General features: G+C 36.0%; 1 protein-coding gene across 1 annotated transcript in view; it reads right to left on the bottom strand.

Annotated features, from left to right (window-relative positions):
- Positions 1-18,060, bottom strand: part of LOC122399111 (neurexin-1) — a 455,816-nt gene that overhangs the window by 287,072 nt on the left and 150,684 nt on the right. The window contains exon 3 of the mRNA XM_043399529.1: positions 4,995-5,142. Coding sequence (XP_043255464.1) covers positions 4,995-5,142 — 148 coding nt within the window. The remainder of the gene's footprint in view (positions 1-4,994; positions 5,143-18,060) is intronic.

Genomic DNA, 18,060 nt, shown 5'->3' on the forward strand with positions numbered 1-18,060 from the left:
GGTCGGTGCTTAAAACCTGGAACACAGGGCAGCTTTTAAGGAGCACTTTCTAAGTGGTCTTATTTACCCGTTTAGTGCTTGGCTATATTCCTGGTCAACATCTTATTCTACATGAACATTATGAATTTCGACCTCCAAGTATTTCGACCCTGAACAATTATGGTTTCGAAACGATCGATATACGATTATTTGGAGAGAAGTTAGAAATTTATTTCGTACGTCTTATAATAAAATATAAAAATTTCTGTAATTTACTGCAATTCACAATTGGTATATATATGTTCGGTTAAAGTATTGATTAACCAAGTAGTGATATCTGAAAGATGAAATCGTGAAATTCGTGCAATGGATGAATGACAATTTAATACAATTTTTTAATGAAATATAACAATTTCTGTAATTTACTATAATTCACGATTGATATATATATATATGTGTGTGTCCGGTTAAAGTATTGATTAATCAAGGAGTGATATTTGAAAGATGAAATGAGATTCGTGCAACAGATAAATGATTCGAAATTATTGCATGAAACTTGTTATATAACAATTTAATAAAATTTTTTAATAAAATATAACAATTTCTGTAATTCACGATTGATATATATATGTTTGATTAAAGTATTGATTAAGGAAGGACTGATATCTGAAAGATGAAATGAGATTCGTGGAATGGATGAATGATTCGAAATTATTGCATGAAACTTGTTATATAACAATTTAATAAAATTTTTTAATAAAATATAACAATTTCTGTAATTCACGATTGATATATATATGTTCGGTTAAAGTATTGATTAAGGAAGGAGTGATATCTGAAAGATGAAATGAGATTCGTGCAATGGATGAATGATTCGAAATTAATGCATGAAACTTGTTGAAAGTATTATTAATGCATCGTTGAATGAGGTCTGAGACTCGTTCGCCTGAGTTTATTTTCCCAGAGATTCGATCGTGGAAATCAGAATTCCAGCAATGGTGGCCATAAAGAGGCGATGATAAAAATGCAAAATTTATTCAAATGTATTAAAATCAGGTTTATCGAAGGTGAATTTCTTCGTCGCATAACAAGCAGCCATTTTTGGGGAAACAAACGCGAAGGAGACTAGGCATTAGTATGTGCAAGTGCTCCCTGAGCGTTCGGGTGTTATCTCGCATAGTAAATCGCAATTAAACTAAATCCCGAATCGCTGCTTATCCACGGGGAAACACGGACTTTCGCTCGCGCGGTCCCCGACCTTTTAAATCTGCCCGGGCGTGATCTTGCATTCTTTACAGACTTTTGGAAGAAAAAGAGCGTAAGTGATCCACGGACCCGTATAATTGAGAGAGGACGTTCGAACCGACCGAATGGCTCTCTGTTAAGAGGCTAAACGGAAAACCGAACGCAACTATTCGCGAAAAACATTCATCGATATTAACCCATCGAATGCTATATTACAATTTTACTATTTAGATCGATAGATCAACCCTTTGTCATCTTACTGGGCTTTAACAATATTTACTTTAACCTATTATTGCCTGGAAAATATTTTTTCACGTAGAATAACTTACTTCGAGATGTATTAATGCAAGCATAAATTGTTGATAGAAAATTTGAAATGTATGACAATACAAATTTTTTCTTTATAATATAGAACACATTAAAAAACTCATTTGAGTAGTTCTCTTGCAGAGAATTAAAAAAATTTTAAATTATACTGTGAAGTTGAAAAATTACTAAGTACAATTAACAGATCTCAGAATGGTAATTACTTTTGAGCTTTCCACTGTTGAAATAATAAAACTATCCATGGATCTCCTAACCTTGATAATTATTTATTTTTTCCTGTTTTTGTTCTGTTTAATTTTTCAGGAATACGTTAAACAATTCCAAACTTGGGATTTTTTATTCCATACACAATATCTTATATATTTCCTAAAATAATAATAATATATATTTTTAAAATTAATTACGAAAAAATCCAATGCTTGTTAGAGAAAATATAAATTCTATCCTGCATTAAGAATTTTACCATAAAGATATGAATATTAACAGACCATTCGATGAACAAAGTAGGTAATGTATTAAATTAATAACGTATATTAATATCTTGTGTACGTTATAGACACGCATTCTGCGTATAATACGTACACCGAAGTTGTAATTAAATTTTTAATTACAAGCGTCGTTTAACAAAATTACAACGGCCAATATTTCGCGACACTAATTTGATAACAGTGCACTATGTACACGATTTAGAGGCAATTAACGATTAATGGCGCCGGGTGATTGTTCGAAAAATTATATTTTCAAGCAAAGTCTCGCGAACAAGGTACTACGCGACGAACCATAATGTTACAGATTCGATGGTTTCGATGGTCAATCGTCGAATAAACAAGCCCCTAATTCGTGACGTTAATTACTCCATAGAAATTGATTTCACCAAGGAATTGCTATCAGAGTGGCTCAACAATTGGGACTACATAGTGTACGAGTGACAAAACCGCGTACAAAAATTACAAAATGGATCGAACCACGTGTTTGTTGCGCCTGGTGGGGATGATTTAAATTTTCCCCGACATCGGCGAGCATGCGTTAGGGATCGACGTTGTCGCGACGCGATGATCGATATCGCTTTTAGGAAAGTTTCAGGTTGCACGGCATTAACGGATTAACAGCGCGGAAAGTGTAGCGGTGTAAAAAGCTGATTGCAAAAAGGGGATGGCGCCGGTATCGCGATTAATTGGATTGTACGTCGGGGTCCGTACCGTTCGCGAGACGTGAAATATTTGTGAAATATTGGATGTCGCGGGTACAATAATAAATCATGCTTTCCGATGGTAACTGAAAACAGTGTTATTAAAATTCGACGGTGTTATCGAACAGTACCGGTATATTAAAAATAACCGTTCGCTGGACGATCGTCGCTACAAGTTTTATTATCGTCGTTAACATCCGAACTTCTGTTATTGCATTAAGCATTGTTGCTCAAGAGTGGAAGATCGTGCTTCCGTTATTGCGTTAAATATTACCGAAGAGTGGAATTCCATGTCGCGACAGGATAAGGAACATTGAATCTCAGAGGCAGTCGCGAAAGACTGATCGTATTTTCGATATTCTGACAACCGTGTATTGAGACGAGCAACTTTTCTGTTTGTAATTTATAATTGACGATTTTAAATTATGAACGATTTTATATTGGTGATTTGTGTTCCTCAGGAATAATTGTTTTCGTTTTAAATTGTGCTTATTTCGACTTCAAAGGGGGATTCTTTATTCTTATTCGTTGAAATCTTTATAATTATCGACTACTCGACTATTTTAATTATAGACTACTCGAAGAAATTCACGAAGGGAAGTTGATCAAAATTCGTAGCTACAAAATGTCTAAATAGAAACAGAATTATAATTCTTAACTGTAATTAATTGTAAAATTGACGATTTTAAATTGATGATTTGAATTCTTGACGAATAATTGTGCTTATTTCGATTTCAAAGAGGGACCTTTTATTCTTATTCGTTAAAATTCTTTAAATTATCAAATTACTCAAAGAAATTCACGGAGGGGAGATGTTAAAAATTTGTAACTACAAAATGCCTAAATAGAAACAGAATTATAATTCTTATCTGTAATTAATTGTAAAATTGACGACTTTAAATTGGTGATTTTAGTCCCTAAAGAATAATTGTTTTCGTTTTAAATTGTGCTTATTTCGATTTCGAAGAGGTATCTTTTATTCTTACTCATTGAAATCCTTTAAATTATTGGACTATTTGAAGAAATTCACAGAGTTGTTAAAAATTCATAGCTACAAAATGTCTAAATAGAAATACAATCATAATTCTTATCTGAAATTCTAATTAAGCGATTAACTTTTATTATTGTCTGAAATTCGTCATTGAAATTGTGTCCCACATGCTACGGGACACCGAGTATAACAGGGTACAGAGCGTAACCTAACTTCCAAACTGAAACGGGCTGAAGGTACCGCTATATTTGATAGTGATCGATAATTCAGAGCATATAGTAAACCCAACTACCAGCATCAGTTGTATCCATATAGAACAGCATCCCAATTATTCTGTTCATTACCTTAATTACATTTCATTATCAAATAGATGATCAAGAGTTTGCAGATCGTCTACGCGGATATATTTTGCATACGAAGTTTGAACTCTATTTCATGCTGGAAACGTCACATGTCACGTGGATGATTCTCTGCAGTTTTGAATAAATAATAATTATTCCGAATATTGTACTTTCGAAATATAAAAATGAACTTTGATATTGTTTCGATCGAACTTGACTCGTCGATTCGTCAATATAAATTAATAATTCATTATTTTTGGAGTGTCCAATCTGATTTCAGTTTTGCAAATTCTAATATGATATGAAATTTTTGAAGCTGAAGGAACATGACTACTTTACAGAGTATTTCTTGGCATGAAATTTTTCAAAAAAAATCGCAATAAGAGAAATTAAAAAATTTACAGAGATAATCCTCGTTGAAATAAAAACGTATAATCCTTATTCACTCAACTGTTCCACATAATTTATAATAAAGTGACGTTATAATATCGCTGTAATACAGCTATTCACGCTCCGTGATTAAATAGAATTAATTACACCTAACGAGTTTCGTCGTCGGATTCGAAACCCAGTACGATTCCATCAGAAGAAGTCTAGCTTTGAAAATTATGGAGATAATATTAATACCTCGAAAGTGTGTCGACTCGGGAAGAAAATATCCACCTGTGTCTTTGTGCTCCGAGTACTTTTGTCAAGCAAATTCCGCGGTGCTATTGTTACAGGGATATTAAGGCGATAATGGTCGACCGTGTCCCCCGTGCGCTGTGGATTCGCATAAAAGCTCGATCCGCGGGGATCAAGATCGAAGCGATAAACGCGAAGGACGTACATACGTTCCAGCGTGTACGTAAACATCGGCCAACGAGATTTTCGTGCACGGGGTTGTAAACAAGAAAGCACCCCGTATGGTAAAATAACCTACCTTTCTCACAATAGGCGCCCTCGTAATCGTCGGACCGGCAATCGCAGATGGGTCCGCTATCGGTGGAAATACAGATTCCGTCGTGCTGGCAAGGATCATGAGTTTCACAGGCGTCCGTTGTATTGGCTGTCATCATGTTCCGTAAACTCTGCAACAGATAATGGAAAGTAACGTTATCGTCTCTGTTGGATATCAAAGCGTTGTGTAGATACCGTCCGGCGGGAACGCGGAAAGTGATGAAAAATCGCTATCGGCGAGTCCCGTGCATCGAAAGAGGAGAGTAATATGCGCCGGGAGCCTCGATCGTTTTCGATATTGATCGCTTTTACCGAACGCCCGGCTTCGAAAAAATTCCCGCCGTAAATATCAATTTACGTTGGACGATTCGTACCTCGCCTTATATTGCAGCCACGGTTCCATAGAGAATGGTAAATTATTGCTCTGGAGACGATGGACAAATTATAACTGACAAATGGGAACTTTGAAACGTCCAAGAAATCACGATTGAGTTTGTTAGATTCATAGAAAGATGTTTTTTTAATGATTCGTTTGGTTGGCTAATAATTTTGTGAATAAATGACGGTTTTTCTTTCAAAGTTTCTTTCAGAGAGGGGATTTATTTGTTTCTGGTTTTTAATGATCACCAGTTTGCTCTGTTGCAAATGATTTTTCACGATTTTTCAACCCCTTTCGATGATCTGATAAAAAAATGTTTCCTATCGAAGTTATTTAGTATTGCAGTTGCTTAAATTTAGAAACAAATTGATTTTCAATGGAAAATTAAGGTTACTGTTATATTTTTAAATGGAACTGGGTACTTTTAACTTCATAATATTGTAAACGAGGCCGAGACAAATTCAACGATCTGCTACACTGTGAGTTTCAGATGATATTAAAAGAAAAATTGCCTCCAATCGATTGCCACAATATTTGAAATTATTCGACGATATATAACAATAAGTTCTCGTATTTGGGCGTAAACAAATGAATGTAAACATTACGAATGCTTATGTATTCATCTTCAAAACTCAACCTACAAAATATAAAGAAAATTTCTACAAAATGTGTAGAAGTTTACAAAGAAGTTCTCTAATTGTAGCTGCACATAAAATTTTATTACAAAGAATAGAATTTTGCGTTGCAGAATATTTAATTCAACTACTAATTACATGCACCTTTTTAACATGCTTGTTTTCAGTTTGGTTTTATTTTGTGTGTTAAGTCCTGAAGTTGAATAAATGTAATGCTATTAATAAAGTAAATATTGTGGCAATTTTTCTTCCTATGAAGTTAAAAATACCCACTTCCGTTCAAAAATACAACAGTGATCTTAATTTTCTATCGAAAATCAATTTGTTGTTAAATTTAAGCAATTGTAATTTCTTGTAAATATTGATTAACTTCGATAGAAAGTATTTTTCTGTCAGATCATTGAAATGGGCTGAAAAATCGGGACTAATTCGTGCCTCATCCTGTATATTATTAGAAAATCGCGCTGTGCAATTAATATCGCAATTAAGAATTGTTCGAAAAATGGCGGGAAATAGTTAAGAGGCCACACACTACGTCCCTATCGATCAAAACTACAAAACATTGCCCGAACATTTATCAAAATTCCGTCTAAAATGAATACTCGACAAACATACATCCCGAATCGAACCGTCGCCCTTACAATATTTTTTTGTCGTCGAAACCCCTGAAATATTACATCCTTTTCGATTCGAAATAACAGAAGTATATCGAAACCCATCGTCCCAGCAAAATACTACTTTCTACATGATAGAAATATTACATCCCAATACGTTTCACGGAACCATTCATACAAGAGTTCCATGTCTGAAATCAAATTTGAATCCCAAAAATAACTGAGACGAAAATAAAACACTGCAATACATTATGCAGTATATTTACTCTGCTTTTCGTAAAATACGTAAAATCGTTTGTAAAGGATCATGAAAGTTAATTTGGAAAATTGAGCAATATTGTATTGCACTCTTTGAGAGGTAAATAGTTGATCAATGTTATATTAATAATGTGATAGTTGTGTGATTGATCCTGAGAGCACTGAAAATTATAGCCTTCCATCCTAGATCATTGTCCAGTATATTTACTCTGCTTTTCGTAAAATACGTAAAATCGTTTGTAAATAATCACGAAAGTTAATTTGGAAAATTGAGCAATGTTGTATTGCACTCTTCGAGAGATAAATCGTTGATGAATGTTACATTAATAATTGGTGTGATTGATCCTGAGAGCACTGAAAATTATAGCCTTCCATCCTAGATCATTGTCCAGTATATTTACTCTGTTTTTCGTAAAATACGTATTTGTAAACGATCATGAAAGTTAATTTGGAAAATTGAGCAATGTTGTATTGTACTCTTTGAGAGGTAAATAGTTGATCAATGTTATATTAATAATTGGTGTAACATTTGTGTGATTGATCCTGAGAGCACTGGAAACTATAGTGTTTCATCCTAGATCTCCTAGAGGACTTACAGATGAGGCTATTCGGTTGGAAACAGGCTTCCACAAGAGAAGCCACGGTTCGAACATATAATTTGCCAGAAAATGGCGGTTCTCATAGTACCGAGTTTGAACCATGGTTTCTCTTATAGAATCCTGTTTCCAACTAAGAGGCGTGTCTAAGGCCGTAATAGCTTATCGATGAGTCCCCTGGCGAACTCTCGCAATCAATAAATCCGCTCACGCGTATCTTCAATAAATAAATAAAAATTATTTCCTATCTCACGTCTATAGTTCCATGAATCATTCCTTAAAAATTTTAAGATCGCCTCTGGTGTCATTCTCATCAGGAAAATTTCACTGACCCCCTCCGACTCGGGGTTAAATCAAAGATTCGTCAAATTACAAAATTCCCTCTCTACACGTCGAGCAAAAAATTCCTGTCGATTTTTCACAGTCGTGAATTGTGCTCCGGGTACTTATAATTACTTCGTTCCGAGCAGTCAGCCACACCGCGAGCCCCGATGCATTATCGCGGGAATTCGAGACCAGTCCCGCCTCGATTCTTCGTCATCCCGAAAATGGCCAGGAGCCAACAACAGTGGAACGATCGACAGCTAGGTATAATAACGGAGTAGAACGATGCGGCTGTGACCCGGTGACCCACCTACGTGCACCCGTTGAGATCGTTCCCGGCGAACGAAGAAGCGAGAAATCACTTTTTCCGTCTTTAGAGGAACGCCTCCCCCCCCCCAGTTGGCTCTGGGGAGAAGCCCCGGATATGTAGGCCGTGTTCCGTTGCGAGAAACCAGCCCGCGGACTCATTTCAAAGATTACGGCCCCCGCGGAGGTGCTATGGGAAAACAAAGAAAAGAGCCCGGAGAGCCGGGAGTGGAAAAAAGTAGAAAAGAAGCCTGGATGCGGAGAACCAGGGGAGATTCGTTGCGGCGGTCCGCCGTATCCCGCTCGACGCGACGATATTCCAGCTAATTAAGGTGTATTTCGTTGAAAGTTTCCGCCGTGGGTTTACGCGGTCTGGTAAGGCGGTTGTCTGCCCCCGTGCTCGTACATTCGCGACTTTAATCCTCGGAAATTGTTTGGCCGCGAGACGCCGCCGCGGTTAACCCGCTCGTTTCGCCAGTCGAACAAAAGGACATCTTTTGGACGTTACGCGGGGTGGTTCTTAGTTTTCGATTATTCTTTTCTTTCGTTCAAATATTGGACCAGCAGGGACACGTTTAGATCGCAAACTTGGCGTTAGGGAACTCGTTGATATTGTTAGCAATTCATTTTGATGACACGATTGAAAGAAAAATTGCATTATTGCTAATTGGAGGGTTGAAAGACGTAGTGGTGTAAGATACATTTTCAGCTATTCTGGGTAAAATGATGTTTTGTGTTCATTGTTAGCAATTTATTTTGATGACACGATTGGAAGAAAAATTGCATTATTGCGAATTGGAGGGTTGAAAGACGTAGTGGTGCAAGTCACATTTTTAGCTATTCTGGGTAAAATGATGTTTTGTGTTCGTTGTTTGAAAAAATCTAGATACATGTTAAAGTTGTAAAAACACTTTAACAAGCTCAGAAATATATTTCTGTATAGAAAAATTGAAGGATTAAATTCTGGAGTGAAACAACCATCGAGATGGACTTATTCCACTGTTTCCACTATTCCATCATTTCGCATAAAATAATGTTTTGCAATCGTTGATTACAAAGATTCCAGATAAGTATTAGCGTTAAAAGAACATATCTAAAAGATACGTTAATGTAGAAAAGTGTTAAAAAATGTCTGTATATAAAAATAATTGAAGGATGTTTAAATTCTGGATTAAAATTTCAGAAACATATCGATTAATACAAATTTAGTAATGAACACATTTTTAATGAATAATAATTTTTAACGTACAATATAATAAAAAAATGTAATTTATTCAGGTCTAATAAACCATACAGCGAAATTGCAAAGCTAGGGAAGAAGCGATATTTTATAAAACTGTTTCGATAGTAATACACAAGTATGGGAATTCCCCGCGACCGACTGACGAATTCTACTTGGGGGTTCCCCTATGGTCGACCAGTACTCCAGCGTAAAGCGCCATCTACAGCGGCCATAAACGTGCCACATATAATATAACGTATAATATAGTATTTAATTTTTATGTAGAAGTATTAATAATAGAGCGTAAGGTGGACTTACAACATTATGGTTCGAAATGACAACTTTATTTAATGACAAAGTATGAACTTGCAAGTAAATCGATTTTGATGATAAATAGAAGACAGCTCGAAGGTTTCAAATCCAGTGTTAATTCAAATTTGAAGAATTTGGACTCACACCACTATGGCTCTCAACCCCCCCCCCAATTCTATTCAACTATTATACTAAACATCTACGCAAGTAGAATTTTAATTTAAAAATTGTCAAATTTTGACTCTATCCATAGAGTATCTTTTTAGAATTTTTGTCCGTCCAATTTGCTTCAGATTAACTCAAAATTTGCCCAATCGATTTTCATTAAACTTCCACCATTTTGCTCCGTATTTATCAAAAAATAAAATAGAATATTATAAAACTTCAAAATTGCTAGTGTAATGTAGCAAAATTTTCATTTGGGATCAGTTGTCGAAAACTATACATATGTAATTTATTAATTCTCGAATATAATAAAATTTGAATGCTTAACAAATGTTAAATAGTAAATATTGGTGCACCACAGAGAGGGAAGAAATTAATAAAAATCGTAGACAAATATAGTAGTTATAATTTCGCGAGTAATAATACCTCCAAGCTTGTTAAGGTTGGGTCAACGGTGGCTGGTTTGCAGAAAATCGTTTATTCTTCGACCTCCGCAGTGCTGGTTGCAGCAACCTCGGGGTAAATAAGTTCTCTACGCCAGATTTTGTCGTAGTTTATTAATTCAATTACACTTTTCCGTCCGCATTCCGTTACCGGATCACGTACGGCCACTTGTATCAGCTGACGGTGTAACTGTGTTCCAAGACTATTGTGGATTCAGGACGCGGGACGGGAGTCATGCGGCCCGAAGAACGATACTGGGACGCGAAATCAAATTTTAGTTTCTGCTCTGTAATGGATGTTGCGGCACTTAACCGTAATCGGCTTGTACAATTTACTGCGTCTCGGTCCTAGCGAGTCCCTAAGGTGCTTTATTCTCTTTTGGCCGCAAAAAAATGCTTGCAAATATTCGTCGTCAGCACGAACTTTCTACTTATTCGCAAAGCTATGTACCTAAAATAGATACAGAAATGTACGTAATTGTTGAGAAATTTCGTTCGACGAATTCGACTCGAAAACTCCAATAATAATTTCATCTCTGTATTAGTGCACGATTTTAATCTCAAATAATTGTTCAAACTATTTAATTTTATTTATAAATTTGTTCGTACAAGGAAGAAGAATAGATTTGTTTGACGAATACCTGGCAAATGTAAAAATATGTTGATTTTAATACATAAGACTTGATGACTAATTATGATCAATGATAATTTGATCTCTGTATTAACTCACGATTTTAATTTAAAATAACTGTTCAAACTATTTAATTTCATTTATAAATTTGTTCTTATAAGAAAGAAGAATAAATTGTTTGACGAATACCTAGCTAATTGTAAAAACAAAGACTTGATGACGAGTGTAGCCTCATAATTGTGAAACTACGTTAAGGATAAGATTGTACTAAACATAGTTAATGAGTGTAATTTGTAATTTGTCACGTAAATTGATTGCATATAGAAGCATAGTTCTAACACAGGTGGACACATTTATCTTTATGGAAAGAGAAATAGGGAAATGATGTTTTTTCCCAACATGTAAATACATTCATACAAAATATGCATGAGGATGTAAATGGGGACACACAACCTGCGTATCTACGTACTCGGCGTAACTCGAGGACGCACTGTATTACCATCCACGACGACCTACTTGCGTGAACTAGGATCTTCAGCCTTGACTAAATCGAAAACAGAGGAAGGAAACAGGCTCGACGCTGCTCCAGATATGCACGTAACAATGTTATCGTGTGTTCCACGGTGGAAACTACTTACAAACAAACTAGCATATCCATTGCATCGCGTTAAGTCCTCTCTGTTTAACGAGTTTCAAAACACAAGTATTTGCAGAGGCAACAGTTAGAAGGTGACGAGCGTCTTCGTTACGACCAGACAATGGAGAATTTTCCAGTTCGTTCGGAATTATCACTTTCAAGGCCAATTTGAGCTGTTAATAGTTTCGCGACGAAATTAATTTTGGTAAATATGGAAACCTGTGGTTTTAAACGCACGAATGCACCTTGTGTATTATTTATATTTCTGAAGAGATATTGAATCGATTTAATAAAAAAAAACATTCAAGATTCAAGGTCAATTTGAACTGTTAATAGTTTCATGACAAGTCACGGTTAACTCTAGTAAATATGGAAACCTGTGGTCTTGAACGAACGAGTAAACCTTGTGTATTTTTACTCTAAGACTATTTACACTTCTGAAAATATATTGAATTGATTTAATCAAGCTTAACATTCTGGATTATTACTTTCGAGGGCACAGGTCACCAAGGTAAATTTGAACTGTTAACAGTTTCATGACAAGTCACAATTAATTTTAGTAAATATGGAAACCTGTGGTATTGAACGAACGAACGAACCTTGTGTATTTTTATTCTCAGATTATTCACACTTCTGAAGAGATTTGATCAAACTTAAAGTAATCGATTCACTACTGTCAACAAAATTTCATTCATTTTTATATTATGTATTATGGCGTGCATTTGTAACGCTATTTCTGTCGGTTCCACGTTATCCTAAGCGTATCTGGTCGCGAAGTGAAACATGCTTCTCGCAATGGGTCGCGATCGTGTTTGAAAAGCGGTGGTTCGTAATATACACGGTACGTCGAATCGATTCACTTTCCCGTCTAGCGTGAAACACGACGCTCTATTTCCCCAGTAATTTTCTTAGCGATTCCACGGAAAAACATTATCTGGCGATGCGGTATCGGCTCCTGGTGTCCCGTATTCGGGGCACGGCGCTAGACAGTACTATGGCGGGCGTAAGAAAGGGGGACGGCAGATGCCCCGTATGCGGATACCCGGATTCTCCTCACGTCAAGACAATCAATAGCGACTGTTCCATGGAAATGTGTATACACGTGCAACGGGAGAAGTGTTCTAACGTGTATAACGTTCCCGTGCAATTGTCCCGCCCAGTTCTCGACAGATACAAATAACGTCCGCGAAGATGCACCCTCCTGGCCCCACCGTGCGCCGCGAGAAACGCAATAGAAATCTCCGCCATTCGTTCTAATCGGAACGCGTCGATAGCGGCTCGTCGTTCGATAGACAGAATTGGCGAAAAGTAATTAAAAATTGAAGTCACGATTCGCGGAATGGAATTCTTTAACGAGTAAAATACAAAACATTTTCTCTGGAATGTATCTGCAGAAGTAGGAAGACTATGTAGTGTGAATTATATTACTGTTTAGTCAGCTGTAATATTATTAGTTATTTCATAAACTTTACATGTTTAAAATCGTCGAGATAATGATTTATGTAAATAATAATCACAGTAATATTAATCATTTTATTTGTGTCGAGGTAGTGATATAAGACGAAAATCTAAAATACCAATTTGTTGATTGAGAAAATTTTTCGACAAAAAAAAATTGAAATCCGTCTGGAAAAAATATTCTTGGCTGCGGGGGTCAATTACAATCACTTTTGGTGGTTAGACGTACCCCCGAAATCCTACGCACTTTTGAGAAAAAAATTACTGAAAATATAACGTCTGACCAGGCGTACACCTATTCCCCTTAAATTTGTCGGCGAAATTGAAAAGTTTTTTAATCATTCTAAAAAAATTATTTTCGGTTGCAGGGGTACATTATAATCATTTTTGGCGAATAGATATACCCTCGAAATCCTACACACTTCCGAGAAAAAAATTCATTACTGAAAATATAATGTCTGACTATACGTACACCTCTTCTCCTTAAAGTCGGCGAAATTGAAAAGTTTCCAATCATTCTGAAAAAATTATTTTCAGTTTCAGGGGTCAATTGCAACCATTTTTGGTCATTAAACATACCCCCGAAATCCTACGCACTTTTGAGAAAAAAATTCAGTACGTACGGAACTTTAAACATTAATAACTACTTAACGAAGCTTCAATCAACAAATTGGTATTCTTGATTTTCGTCTTATTTAGGCCTCTAGAATCTCTCACTAAAATTTTTCCCTGGGTTGGTCAGGGGAACACCCTGTATAAAAATATAAATACCCTTCAAGAATTGAAAGATAAAATCGCCCTTAAATCAGTGATGATAATACGAAAGAAAATTGAAAATGCGGGTGAAAAAATTAATCTAATGTTTGTGAATTGGGTGGACACATAAGTTTTGCCCGTGGATTTGTCAGCGCGAAATAAATAAAGGTCTTATTGGATCTGAAAACGTCACGACACAAACATTGGCTGCTGACCGTAACGAAAGTTGGAAACAGACTAAAGTGGAATAAATTCAACTGTCCGATCGAGGTCGTTCAGAGCTTAACCCCACCAATCTCTCGCGTCTTCGAGCGAACCTATGACGCTGTCTGTCTCTCAAATATGGAGGCACGTAGCGACACTGTAAAGCACTTTCTGGGCCACCCACAGTTAGCGGAGTTGCCTTGAATGACCAATTCAATTTAATTTGCGTATGCAACAGCCAACCCGTGTGTATATAATAATTCTATGGTGATGAAACATCCCGCTACTGCATTGCGAAGATCGCTTCTTTGGTTCAGGATTTAGGTAAATTAATAGAGACAAACACGTAGCAATATGTACCTTTTGTCACGTAAATATTAATACTATTTTAGCCGAAGAGAATAATCGTTTATTAGTATTTGGTAATTGTCCATTGTGTAAAAAATGTTTTAATCCTTTTCAAGAACATTATTCGTGAACCAAGTTTGCTCAAAATCGAATCATATAATTCCAGGTAAAAAAGAATTTTTTTCATTTTCGTCGATTACGATACTTTCCTTCCGTGTGCGTCGAAAAGTGAAATATTTGTCTTGCAGACAGAATTTAGGCAGAGATCCAGTTGCAACTTTGATTCAATTTGTGCATAGTGAAACAATAATGTAACGCAGTATGATATGTATAATTGTTTTAACTAGTTTGGACTGAGCCCAACACTTCATTGTCAGTAATAATATTACTACGTTAAATACATATTGCGTCTTTCCAGAAATTGGAGTCAGTCTCATGAAATATTAATTATTTCAAACAGTGTATCGCGTTCAACTATTTAGTACTTCGCATAGTTTCTTGTTTATGACTTTGTGTGTAAAATATTTGGTATATTAAAAAAAGGGTTAAAGTGTACTATACATGCTAAAAAATAACAAATATGTGTTAAAAAAACTGAACTATAATTGAATTGAGTTTAGTCGAAGTCGAATTACATTTACATTGAAATCTTTGAGAAAAGGAATTTTGTTAAAAGGATATTCGATAAATATTTATCCACGTATAGACTCTGGCATGAATATGTACAATTATTAACCGACGTACGGAAACTATGCGGAGAATTATCGTAATTTGAATACATGCTAAGAAATTCCAACAAGCGGAAAGTGCATCGATTTTACCAAGTATGCGCCGCATAGTTACATAAGTATGCATTCGGTTCGATCGAATATATCCATCTTAAAATTCAAACATATCGAGATATTTACTGTTCAAGCAAATAAAACTGGAAGTACTCTACGTTATTGAAGAACACGCCAAGGATATAGTCCTAGAAACGCGGTAAACGGGACGACAAGCACATCAAAGAAAATATTTCAAAGTACAAATTGCACTCGTTCAAATTATTTACAAAATTATTTCTGTTCAGTAATTACACTGAATCTATATGGTACTCGTATTTTTATTGATAAAATTAATCAAATTGAAACTTTGTAGAGGGTTATTCACTGAATATAGTATTTCTTACATTTTTGAGAATTAAAATTCCCCATAGATGCATAAACTGTATTCCACATACTTTATACAAGAAAAAAAAGTGTTAAGTATCGGTATGAATGTTTAATTTTTTTCAATTTGGGTGACGTCTCGACAAAAATATGCAATTCTATCTGTTCGTTATTTTTTATTGTACATTTTCATTAATTTCCCATATTTTTGATTCGAAAATTTGATCCAGAGTCTGTGTTTCACGGCTGGACATTTTTTTCGTCGATATTACTACGGTTAGGAACGGATAAACACGGAACTCGATATTGGATCAAAGCTACTTCCCGTTTCGAACGACCGAAGCACTTTCAGAATGGAGATGCACCGAAACGGTTGCAGTGTTTGGCTTGGGAACCGCTGTTGAACTCGGATCCGCCAGATAGTCGTGGACCCTCCCGGCCAGTTGCGCGGTTTAAATCAAACACCGCGCGAATAACTTGTATCAAAGGCACCGAATCATTTTCACGGAGTTCGGACTGGACGCGAAACGCGACAGAACTCGTCGACGACCTTTGAAACGGATTAGAGACGACGATAACCGACTTCCGTGCGTGTCGAATTTCGAACAAAACGTCCAAATTACTTTGACTTCGGTGCTCTCCATACGGGCCACTCATAAATCTCACGAAGATTCGTCAACGATTGTCATAGTCTTTTTCTTAGGAAACGAATTTATGTAACGATGATAGGAGATTGTCAGATTTTATTGTATTCTTCTTGATTAACACGATTTGCATTAGGTGTAATTTGTTCATCTATATACTATTTTGCCCTTAATATATCTTATCGCTTTAAAACCCTTCAATTTTCTTATACCGTCGTTGACGAGACGCAATGTTGACGGTGATCGAACGTAGATTAAAGTAAACTACGAGGCTCGTTCGATGGGTCCTTAGAAAATCCAAGACTTGGCGCTCGTAGCATCGAAAATGGTTTGCTTTTAGTAAGTATCATGACTCACTAGACAGCTGTCAAAGTCTGAGTTATATCCACCACGTGGTTTTGTTTTTATTGTCGATCGAAGCAAGAAACTTCCTCTTGCATCAAGACAATGCACTTATGCAGTTTCAATGGCTAAAATCATGGAATTAAACTTCGAATTATTACAACATACACCGTATTCACCGGATTTGGCCCCCGGAGTGACATTTTTTCATTTCCAAACTTAAAAAAATGGCTCAGATGCCTATTTTGAGGACCTTCCGAAATCTTGCTTTTTTAGATGGCTTGAAAAAGTTGGAGAAACGCTATTATGTTGAAGAATAACAAAAAATCTACCTAAAATAATTTGTTTTGCTATCTTTTTCTGAGGATTTATTGAACGACTCTCGTATTTACAAGCCATGTTTGCAACGTTAACCGTTCGACAACGTTTGCGATTTAGTAACGGATAATCCGCTAAATCGTCTAATTCCGTGCAAAACCGCTTCGTTCGTGATTCAACATACAATTATCCTTTGTCTCGCGATTATTAGATCCATGGTACGGTTTCAATTATTCCCCGGGAACGAAACGACGGAGCCGCGATTCCGCGTGGAACGCGCATAGTTATCGCGACTACAAAGTGAGAGTGGAACAATTTTGGCTTTAAGTATACGTCGAGGGGGTTTTCATAAAGCATCCTCGTTAACGGCGAAGGAAGAGGAATTTTAAACGTATTCGGTTTGTTCGTTTCTCTCGAAAACGGTGCTTTCTTTGAACATCTTCTAGGGAAGAGCATTAACGTTACAGAGAAACAAGGTAATTCAATCGAGATTTCAGGTATGATATTTGACGACAAACTGAACTGGAATGTCCATATTTTCGAACTAAAAAGGAAATGTAACAATCCTCTAAACGCTCTGAAAACAGTACTAATACATAGGCAGGAGACATGGAGGTCCTATTAAACATGTACAAGGCACCATCAGAAGCAAGTTAGACTATGGATTTATTATTTATGGTGCAGGAAAGGCTTATACATTAAAACAACTGGATCCAATACATGACATCGCCATGATAATAATAACTGGACCCTTTAGAACCAGTCCCATACTAATTATAAACATTTCGAGAGAAGCAAATGAATCTCCACTCAAATTCAGAAAAACACTAACCAATACCAATGGAAGATTTTAGAGGCCAAAATAAGATGAAAATCAAGAATATCAATTTCTTGATAAATCACTCTCAAAAAATTATTTTTGGTCTCATAGGTCAATTAGGATCATTTTTGCTCATTACACATACCCCTGAAATCCTGCTCATTCTCGAGAAAAAAATTCGAAGAACTACAGAAATTTTTCGGTGAAAAAAAATTTTTCCAATCGTTCTAAAAAAATTATTTTTGATTGCGGGGGTCAATTGCGATCATTTTTGGTGAATAGACATACTCTTGAAATCCTGCGCATTTTTGAGAAAAAAATTCAGTACAGGCGAAACTTTAAACGTTAATAACTTCTTAACGAAGCTTCAGTCAACAAATTGGTATTCTTGATTTTGGTCTTATTTTGGCCTCTAGAATCTCTCATTAAAATTTCTCCCAGGTGTGGCCTTAAACCCTGTATATTATTATCAAAGAAATCCATCTCAAT

This window comes from Colletes gigas, unplaced genomic scaffold (genome assembly GCF_013123115.1).
Source record: "Colletes gigas isolate AHSC1104 unplaced genomic scaffold, ASM1312311v1 Colletes_gigas_Sc00012, whole genome shotgun sequence".
Classification (NCBI taxonomy): Eukaryota; Metazoa; Arthropoda; class Insecta; order Hymenoptera; family Colletidae; genus Colletes; species Colletes gigas.